This window comes from Crinia signifera, chromosome 1, assembly GCF_055691185.1.
Source record: "Crinia signifera chromosome 1, ASM5569118v1, whole genome shotgun sequence".
NCBI classification, from domain to species: Eukaryota; Metazoa; Chordata; class Amphibia; order Anura; family Myobatrachidae; genus Crinia; species Crinia signifera.
The window spans coordinates 275,480,819-275,492,209 of record NC_139217.1 but is presented as its reverse complement, the minus strand read 5'-3'; the positions used below and the strand labels follow the sequence as shown (position 1 = coordinate 275,492,209).

Here is an 11,391-nt window from a genome sequence, read left to right as displayed (position 1 = left end):
GAAAAGCCTTTAATATTTCCATATCTTAATTGCTCATTAAAATGTCATGTGCACAAAAACTTGTTTTAATGGTTCAGGTATGCAGATGGCCGCATAACTGCATCATAAACCAGGGGAATGCCTTAATCCACTTTATCCATTCATCATCTAGAAGAAAAACATTCTACTTTGCCATACGGATCACCGCACAGCATTATAAAACCAGTCAGTGATATTAATGTAGGGGCCACAAACAGCTTTTGTACGACACCATTCTTAATTCGAGGATTTTTGAAGAATTTCAACATTGAATTATATGATATAAATTATGTCATGTACGTCCCTAAAATATACTGTAAAGATATAATTTATATCTTTACAGTATATTTTAGGGACGTACATGACATAATTTGTCAAAATGTATTGCATTTATTGCAGAGTCTTTTATAATGGTGTATAGTTTCAAGGCTTTGAGTTTATTATTATCTAATGCAGGGGAACATTTTCAGGAAATCCCTGTGTGGAGGAGAGAAGAAACCTAGAAAAGGGTCATCTTTTAGGCTGTAGCGACAGAGGTGATAGGCGATTGAAGATATGCAAGTTCATCTAGGGTATCTCACATTTTAGAGAGGACAGGTCCTGTCATTAGAGCAGTCAGACAATAAATTCATGCACTGAACCTGCAGCTGCACACATTACACATAAGGAATGCAGCTTATGCTGTTTGTAGTGTCATTTCCCACTATTTAAATGACTCTTGTTATGGATGCATTTTATTGAAAGCGTTTTGGTGAATTAAACTATTTTTGGTTCATTTAAACGTCAGTTATTTTACTGGAGACCTTGCAGAGATGAAATTGCTGATCTGTTTTTTAAAATAATAAAGCAGGAGGTTCCTAAGTGCTTTATCTTTCTAGTATTTAAAGTCCACTCCTCTGCTCTTTCTCCACTCCCCTCCCTCTTTTCACATAGTCTTGCATTAAGAGATGAGTGTCTCAGTTCCCATTCAAGCACTTTGAGCACATGCAGGATCTCACTGTTCTGGCATCTGTAACACAGCATCGGACTCCCAGTGGATTCTTCTATAAGGATTGCGTCGACTCCAGGAGAAATGTCTTCACATGTAAATAATCCATCTCATTCAGAAGTTTCTGCCATCATTTTAGGATTGTTTTAACAAAGAATGTGAGAGTGATAAGGGACTACAGTCTGGTGCTTTCTGTGGAGGTATTAAGGAAGCAGTTTGACTTGTGATACAGAAGAGTGTGTTTTTTTTTTGTTCCATTAATGGTTTGTTGGTTTGGTGCTATCTACTAGCCCAGAGGAGCTCCGAACTGCTGGTGTCCTAATGTTCAGAAAGTACAGTTTAATGGTGTAGAGAGATGAGACCAGATGATATCAACCCACGTACTGGACTGGTGGTAGCCCTAATGAGCATATTCCTTGTTTTTGGCTTCATGTTTACAGTTTCTGGTTTCAAAGGGGAAACTCTGGGATCCATTCCACTTCTTGCCATAGGACCAGCTATTTTCCTGCCTGGAGTGGCAGCTATTACCCTGACCAGGAGGACAGATGGCTGTACTAAGTGGCCTTACAAATATTGCACCTGCTGCTGTAAAAAGGGCAGAGATAGAGAAAACGTGGAGCTTCTGAAAACCCCATCAGACATGGAGTCTGGAAAAGGGAGTTCTAATGAGCTGGACAAAAAGGCAGAACCAGAGGAGAAGGGTGAAAGCTGTGAATCCAGCAAAATCATCACCATAGGGGACTCCAGGGGACTCACTGTGAAGGTGGATGGAGATGAGATGGTGAGGTACATGGACAAATGCTATTCCCAAAAAACATTACCTGGAGGGGTAGAGAACCACAACATTAGTTCTGTTTTTGATAAAAAGTATACCCCAGAAAGAATTATCTACACTGCCACAGAGGAGAAAGTTACCCTTGATCCTAGAGATAGTGATGCAGGAGCCAATCCTCAAGGGGGGCAGAGTCCTTACAACAGGTACTGCTGTTACATAAAACCAACGGAAGTGAACTGGGACCAAGAGACAGTTGTGTAATCCCCATACCTACACATATACACTGAACAAGAATGTTTTTGCACTGCATGACAGATTCAGGTTCTGTTTAAAAAAAAAAAAAGTCCAGGTACTTCTACCTGGCAGCCTTCTGCTGAGGGGTTGTTGTTGCAGACCAGCATGTCTAGGATTATAGGTCACCTGTTTCCTTAGTGATTTTTTCTGGCCAATTGGTTCATCTGTGAACACAGTGCCTTGATATGTATGCAGTGGACGTTGCCGATCAGCTATAAGACAATGAGCAGGGCTAACACCACAGGCAAGCTGAGGTGTACACAGTTGTTCCTCTCGTACACTGAAAGCTATTGTCTGTGGTTCCAATAAGTTGCTGCGACAACAATGTATTTTTTATATGTCATATATGATGCAAAATATTATGTTACATGTGGAGAAACAGGTACCCATATACTTTTCTGGCAAATCAATATATTTCAGCTTAGCACTGCTATTTGTATGCTCAGAAATAGCATCATCCTCAGTAACAAAACTGAATTTAGATAATGTGATGCTGCTGGAAACATCTGACTATGGTTCTTCTAGGGGAACTATCATAAAAAAGATAAAATTTTTAATATATGAACAAAATGTCCCGTCCCGTCCCCCCCAAAAAGCACATTTTTTATTATACCTGTCATTATATATTGATGCTATAAATCTTGTTATTTTGCTATGAGTGGAGAGCTTTTTAGCTTGACTATACCTCTTCATAAGACTCCAATGGCAAGACTGAATTTATAAGCTATTGAGTACACTATAGCTAGTACTAAGAGCTGCAACAATGCAAACAATAAAATATGTCATGTTTCTCTGATGAAAGATATTACAATGTTCATATATAAATGATGCAATATAATAATAATACTGTTTCTGGTAGTATTTCCCATAAATGTGCTAATGCAAGACAGTATTAGAAGCTGCCATACATTTCTTTTCCTTCCTAAGAATAAAATATGCACTCGCTATAATTATGGACTATGTACTTTAAACCTAATAATTGTTTGTAAAATGTAGGTTTCTTAACGAACAGTAAACTATATTGCTTGCATATAATTCATAGCAGTGTGTGTATTGGTTATTTCAGGGTTTGATGACTGGGTTTATTTCTAAATCCAATCTTGTTGTTCCTTGGTGTACATACAGTAGTTGCTTGGGTGTGTGAGACTTAACATAGAACACTGGGGCAATCTTATGCATTTATAATAGCTTTTCGATGTGTTTTCAATATGCTGGCTTCACCACATTGTCCCTTAAAGGTCTTCTGAAATAAATTGTTTCTCAGTCCTCTGGCTATGAAAATATTACAGTAAAAAAAGTTGACTAAGCTTTAAAACGTTAGGAGGGGAGAGTTCAGCTTTGGCATTTCATCTGGGAAAAATAGAGAACGGCAGTTATAACCTATGACCTTCAAGAATGATGTGCTTAAATGAGAAATAAATAGGGATCTGTGCTTTCATTTAATGGAATCATTTACATGAGTGATTACATGTGTTATTGGTACTACCAGAATCTGTACAGATAATATTAATACTCAAAAAAGCTTAAATTATGTTTAAAATGAATAAACATAATTTCATATAAATAATTATTAACACTTTGGATAAACATTAGGGGTTAGTGAAAGAGCGCTATGAATTAAATGAAAATAAATGTAAAAATATATTTAAAAATATATATTATATGCTAATAATTAAATATATGCAATATGTATTGTAAAATGATTTGAGTGGTACCTGTGAAGAAAAAATTAGTTGGTAACAATGTTTACACCCTTTTGGGGATAATGCATGGAAAGTTCTGGTAGGTTACCGGTATTTTTCGCTATCCCTGCAATGACCCTAAGGTGTCTCCAAACGGCTGCTGATGTTCCTTTGCTATCAGAGATGTAGGATTGGAGCTAGGTGCAGTTTAGTCTCTGCCGCTGATGTTGTTTGCGGCTGCGGCACTGATTGCTCGTCACTGACGGTGACCGGATGTCGCCAGAAGTTGCTTGTGGCCGTGGGCTTGAGATGTGGAGCAGATGTCAGGGTAGCGTGCCGGTGTTCTCCTTCTTCCCAACGCGTTTCGTGCGTCATGCGCACTATTTTATGAATAAAGTTTTTCCTATAAATACCCACACTGTTTCATCCTTGAAAAAGTGCGCCTGACGCACGAAATGCGTTGGCCAAGAAGGAGAACACCGACACGCTTTAATCACTAGTAATCCCACTCAAAGCAAATGCTTTCAAAGCTAGTAGATGTAGTTTCACTTGCTGACAACAGATGGCAGTGTTTCAGAGTCTCACACGGACACTAGACATATATATATATATATATATATATATATATATATATATATATATATGATTGGTATCCACCAGCACTGGTTTTGCCTATTATATTAAATATAAATAATTTGAATTGGTCCTGGGCCACCAATCCAAGGAACCCCTGCAAGTGTGCAGAGGCACCCCAGGGTGTCACGCCACACCGCAGGGTGCAATGCCACACAGTTTAGAAACCACTAACCTTCACCGCCGTACCCTGCTGTCTAAGCCTAACCCTCCCACTCCACAGCCTAACCCTACGTCCCCCTAGCCTTAATCCATCCCACATAGGATCTGAATGCTGACAGTCAACTAAAATAGCTAATATGTAAAAGTACTGTGCTAATTAATATAAAGGTCAAATGATCAATTAACTGGGAATACTTTACATTTTGTAATTTTTTTTTGACGATGACATTTCTTTGCCCACTTGGTAGTATCCAGTACAAATGGGCACATTATTTGTCATTAGCTGTCAGAATATAGGGGGTTGTTCTAGTTCACTCCTTCTGGCAAATTCCTTCTCAGATGGACAAAACCATGTGCACTGCAGGAGAGCAGATGTAAAATGTGCAGAGAGAATTAGATTTGGGTGAGTTATTTTGTTCTGTGCAGGGAAAATTATTTTTACACTGCAATATAGATCTCACTTTGAAGTAAAACCCCACCCAAATCTAATTCTCTCTGCACAAGTTACATCTGCCCCACCTGCAGTGCACATGGTTTTGTCCAGCTAAGAAGAAATTTGTCAGAAGGAGTGAACCAGAATAAACCCCATATACAGGAGGAAAGTGGGAGCTTTCCCTAGATCTCAGCAACTACTGATTTCACTTTGGTACTTTCACAAAAAAAAAAAAAAAAAAAACATTTTAATAATTTAGCACTACTGTAAAAACCTATAATTCTATTTTTTCTTTCTATATAATTTGATTACACGTTATAAAAATTATTTGCCAATATTAGGTCTTATGGAATATTTGCGAAGAGGTCTCTGTGTGTCAACCATTACGGTGCTTTTATATCACTGCATATCATAAGTATAAACTATCCCCTATTGACACCCAATGATCTAAATGGATTTCCCCCCCTTTAAAAACTTTAATGGATTATAATAATAATAATAATAATAATAATAATAATAATAATAATAATAATACAAGAACCACTGCAACATTTGTAAAATAAGGGTCCCCATGCAAATATATGTGGAAGTCATATATAATTAGATACACCTCCTAACAGAGGGGGTTATTCTTGTTCACTTGCAAAGACACAATCACTCTCTAATGGACAAAACCATGGGCCTTATTTTGGTTCATTCTTTCTGACAAAATCCTTCTTAGATGGGCAAAACCATGTGCACTGCAGGTGGGGCAGATGTAACATGTGCAGAGAGAATTAGATTTGGGTGGGGTTTTACTTCAAAGTGAGATCTATATTGCAGTGTAAAAATAAAGCAGTCAGTATTTTCCCTGCACAGAAACAAAATTACTCACCCAAATCTAATTCTCTCTGCACATGTTACATCTTCCCCCCCTGCAGTGCACATGGTTTTGTCCATCTAAGAAGGATTTTGTCAGAAAGAATAAACCAAAATAAGGCCCAATGTGCACTGCAGCAGTGCCAGATTAAGGTCTAAATGGGCCTGAAACAGAAAATTATCAAGGATCTATTATGCGCAATAATAGGGGTTGCGGCCAGCACCTAATAATGTGGGGGGCGTGACCAGTGTTCTGGTTGGGTGGTCTGCTCATGGGCGTGTCTCTATTTGTGTAAATACTTTCAACTAATTATATATGCCTGGAAAAGGCAGGGGGCTGGCATAGGAAAAATGCAGGGAAATATATTGGCGGGTGCCCTTCAAAGGTGCACCCGCAGGATGCTAATGTCCTAAGATACTTGCGGGGTGAGGCGGCACTCCAGTCATAAAAAAAATACTGAAAGCCAAAACTTGATAGACAACATTTCAGCACCTTTTATGTGGTCACCTAAATTTACCACACCATATACCCCTTATACAAATCATTATTATTATTATTATTTATTAACAGTTTCTTATATAGCACACACAGATTCCGCAGCATTTTACAGAGTATAGTTGAACATTCACATCAGTCCCTGCCCCAGTAGAGTTTACAATCTATATTCCCTTCCACACATATACACACACACAGACAGTCTAGGGTTATTTTTTATTGGGATCCAATTAGCCTACCAGTATATTTTTTATTGTGGGACATGCAACACAATAGTAACTCCCTTATACTGTACTTGCCTCTTACACATTATGCCACATGGAATGAGCCAAAATTCACACCGACTGAGTCAAAATTCACGTTATGCCACACAGATTGAGCAATAATGCACAACAAGCTTCATAAACAGGGGCATTGCGAGCCAATGGCGCGCATTAAAAATTTACACCATAACGCCTATTACATGTTTAGCCACACACCATAATGTCCATTACGTATTATGCCAAACATCATAATGCCTATTAAAAATTATGCTACATAAGTGCTGCTTACCTACATGCTCATTGCCAGGGGTTCCATGCTCATTGCCAGGGGTTCCATGCTCATTGCCATGTGGGATTACATGCTCATTGCCAAGGGGAAATAAATGCTTGTGGTAACTGGGGGACAGCCGCCGGGCAGAAATGACAACCATTGACAGCCGGGCAGAGTGAGGGGAGCTCCCCGGCTATATTCAGAGCACTGCAGGTCCTGGCTATTTAAAATAATAACCCGTTCACACCATAAAATGCCCCCTTTACACCAGCCTAGTCCCTGCATTTTCTGGTGTGAGAGGCAAGAAACCCCCCCCCCCCCTTTTAAACAACCAGCTATACCTTTGGAACTAACTGACCCATTTGCATGTGGGCTTCGAATGATTTTGGTCCCGTGAAACTGGGATGTTTGGTTCCAGTGAATTCTGTCCTCAAACAACATGATTTGGGTGGGGTTTGTAGTACATCAAACTGAGATCTATACTGCAGTGTAAAAATAAAGCAGCCAGTATTTACCCTGCACAGAAAAAATAAAACACCCAAATCTAACTCTCTGCACATGTTACATCAGCCCCACCTGTAGTGCATATGGTTTTGTCCTTTAGAGAGTGATTGTGCCTTTGCGAGTGAACTAGAAAAACCCCCAGACTGTTAACAATTTTAAGCAAAGCAACACTACATTATTTGATAAAAATTATAAAAAAAAAACAAAAAAAAAACAAGGAAATATAAAAAAGCTGTGAATTTTAGGAATCTATATTTTAAAGGGGCGACAAGGTGTTTCATACATAGGGAGCATATTTCTACACCAACTGAGCTATAAATTTTACTGACTTTTTCTGGTTTACAGTACTTTTCCTTTTACCAAATGTTCCTATTTTTAATTGTTGTTTTGCTTAAAACTGTTACTACTTTGCACAGTCCAGACTGTGTAACAACTATGCATTATATATATTCTGTATGTTACATTATACTGCACAGGACTATGGTGTATTTTCTACAGTGTGCTGCTGTCAGGGGCGTAACTAGAAGCTTGTGTGCCCCAAATCAAAATCTTGAAAGAAAAAAAAATATCTGTCCACACATGAAAAAAAAGGTGGGCAGGGAAAGAGATGCAGGGTGGTAGGATGGGGATGGAGAGATGCAGGGTGATAGGATGGGGATGGAGAGATGCAGGGTGATAGGATGGGGATGGAGAGACGCAGGGTGAATAAGACATCTGATAGATTCAAAACACAGGGCCTGAGATCCCTGTACAGTATTGAGGGGGGAAATCAGTCCGGCACTGCACAGCGGCTCACGCTCACCTTATCTATGTAGCAAACAGGGCCGAGACTTTACAGGGGGACGAGCCGTGCAACTGCATGGGGTGCCACGCGGCTCGTCCTGCTGTTTCATTGCCGCCGGAGGACAAGCAGGGTCCAGTTCAGGGTCTCCTCCGTTACTTCACCCGCCATGACCCACTGGCTCCCCGTCTGCACTGCAGCGCTGTGTGACTGCCTGTGGCTGTGCAGAGCGAGCAGCCAGCTGACACCCATGAGGACAAGTCAGTCAGTGTCAGACTGACACTACCACATGCCGGGCGGGAGGGAAGGGGACAGGCCGGCCGGGGAACCGAGACCTGATGCTTACTTGCTGAGCTGATTGCTGTGGTAACATAGTCGGCAACTCTGTCCTCCTCCTGTCACCGTGAGCGCAGATGCAGAGTCAGACATTATGCAGGAAGCACTTGGACACAGTGTGGGGTACACTAAGCGGGGCCCCAGCGGGACTATATCTGTACTTCCGCCACCAGCGCCGCTGCTAGCTTCCAGAATCTGAACATAGTGCAGGGCCGTTTCTAGACAATTTAGCACCCAGGGCGAAGGAAAAAAAATGCGCCCCCCCCCCCCCAAATGAAATACATTACATGGTACTGCGGAAATTGCGCGCGCCTCAGGCGCGCGCCGAAATAGGGGGTGTGGCTTAATTTAAAAGGGGGTGTGGTTTAATATAAGGGCGTGGTCTAGCAGGAAGACAATTACCTTACATCACACATTTGCATCCTGCATGACCAGACATTGGTTACCGCAGGAATTGTCATTGTCCTCCCGCACTCAAATTGGCCGGCTGAAGGCCACACAGGGACTTAGTACACCTCACAGATCAAGGCCAAACAATGACAGGCTACTTAAATCATTATACACTATTTATCCGTGATGACAATTACACATTACGCCGCACACCGTGATGACAATTACACATTATGTCACACACCGTGATGACATTTACACATTATGTCACACACACCGTGATGACAATTACACATTATGTCGCACACCGTGATGCCCATTAGACCCCACACCGTAATGGCCATTACAAATTATGCCCCACGCGCTGCTGACGCACAACTGATGCCGTTTACTAATATGCCCCCACAATGCCAGATATGCCCCCACAGCGCCACACATATATACCCCCACAGTGACAGCTATGCCCCCACAGTGCCACACATATGCCACCAGTGCCAAATATGCCCCCACAGTGCCAGATATGCCCCCACAGCGCCACAAATATATACCCCCACAGTGCCACACATATGCCCCCACAGTGCCACAGATATATGCCCCCACAGTGCCAGATATGCCCCCACAGCGCCACATATGCCCCCACAGCACCACATATGCCCCCACAGCGCCAAATATGCCCCCACAGTGCCACATATGCCCCCACAGTGCCACACTTATGCCCCCATAGTGCCAAACATATGCCCCCACAGTGCCAAACATATGCCCCCACAGTGCCAAATATGCCCCCACAGTGCCACAGATGTATGCCCCCACAGTGCCAAATATGCCTCAACAGTGCCATAGATCTATGCCCCCACAGTGCCAAACTCACTGTTTCTGTGTCTCCCCCTGTGCCATCGCCTCTGCCTCTGCTGCTGCTTCCTTGGGGAGTGCTGCTGCAGCGCTGATTCCTTGGGGAGGGGAGCGGAGCGCATCGCGCTTCTTTCCTTCCCCTTCACTGTGTAGTGTGTACTTGTCTGTCCTGAGCCGTCGCCCATCAGCCATTCATACCCCGCGGGCTGGCTCCTTATTGGCTGCCAGCCCACGAGCGCTGATAGGCTGACAGCCCAGTGACACACTAAGCGAGGGGGAGGGACAGACGCGCGATGCGTTCCCCTCCCCTTCCTCTGCTTGTGTGTGGACGCCGGGGAGGAGGCTGCTGCGGCGGCTGCGGCATTGGGGAAGCTGCAGGGCGCCCCGGCTGTCAAACAGAGGCGGACAAGCCGTGCGGCGCCCCGGGCTGCTGCACGGCTTGTCCGCCTCTAGAAACGGCCCTGATAAAGTGGCTTTGCTTCCTACCTTTATCCCCCATCCAGTAAGTAAAATGCTGGTCTCCCAACTAAAGAGAGTGCAGTGCAGAGGCGTAGGGAGGGCGGAGCCACCGGAGCTCACGCTCCGGGCGCCGATTGGACGACTGGCGCCGCTGGCCCGCCCCCCCTCCGCAAATGTACTATACTAAATAGTACTAACGGCGGGCAGCATGTTCCGGCGGGTGGCGTTTAATAGGGAACATCGGGCAGTCACACTCACACTGACTGTCAGCCCGCAGCCCCATCACCCGATTCTCTGGCAGCGGCACAGCGCTGTGTGCAGCCCCAGCGTCCGTGATGTCCTTCTGCGCATGCGCCGCTGCCAGCCTGTGCTTAAAAGCACAGGCTGATTTACAGCTCTAGGGTGCGCACGCACACAGCGCTCTGCCGAGTCTGATGTGCAGCGTAAAGCACAGGCTGGCCGCAGCGCATGCGCAGAAGGACAACACGGACGCTGGGGCTGCGCCGCTGCCGGAGAATCGGGTGATGGGGCTGCCAGTCAGTGTGAGTGTGACTGCCCGATGTTCCCTTACTATTGAAAGCCACCGTGTGGCACTGGTAGGCTTTGAGGAGTTTTTTCCTCCCTGGCCTCTGCTGCTGCCAAGGGCTCAGGCTGCCCTAGCAAAGCCCGGCCAGGCTCCAGCCCATTGATTGTGGGCCCACCCTCTTGAGTCCTGTGGCAGCCACTATGTGGCTGTCTCTGAGAAGCCCTAAATTGCCCCCATGGCCCCTGCTGCCCTAGCTGGGCACTCCTATTTGGCCTGTTGTCCACCGGGAAGGCTGAGTGACACTGACACCACACAGGTGTCACTGGCTGCCTGTCACAGAGACCCCAGACAAAGCATGAAACCCCTGGCATCGAGCATGAAACCCTTAGCAACGAGCATGCAGGTAAGTGGCACTTATGTGGCATAATATGTAATAGGCAGTACGTTGTGTGTTATTATATAATGGGCATTACGGTGTTTGGTATAGCGTGTAATGGGCATTACATTGTTTGGTATAACATGTAATGGGCAATACGGTGTTTGGTATACTGTGTAATGGGCATTACGGGGTTTGGTATACTGTGTAATGGGCATTACGGGGTTTGGTATACTGTGTAATGGGCATTACGGGGTTTGGTATAATGTGTAATGGGCATTACGGGGTTTGGTATAA

At 43.8% G+C, this 11,391-nt stretch overlaps 1 protein-coding gene across 1 annotated transcript; it reads left to right on the top strand.

Moving 5' to 3' along the window:
- Nucleotides 1-915: 915 nt before the first annotated feature.
- Nucleotides 916-3,078, top strand: TMEM215 (transmembrane protein 215). Its single transcript, XM_083158312.1, has one exon. The coding sequence runs from the start codon at nucleotides 1,362-1,364 to the stop codon at nucleotides 2,040-2,042; it is 681 nt and encodes a 226-aa protein (XP_083014438.1). The 5' UTR covers nucleotides 916-1,361; the 3' UTR covers nucleotides 2,043-3,078.
- The last annotated feature ends 8,313 nt before the right edge of the window (nucleotides 3,079-11,391 follow it).

Bases quoted from the DNA above. Each gene is read 5' to 3' on its own strand.
- TMEM215 (XM_083158312.1), top strand. From the start codon at position 1,362: ATGAGACCAGATGATATCAACCCACGTACTGGACTGGTGGTAGCCCTA.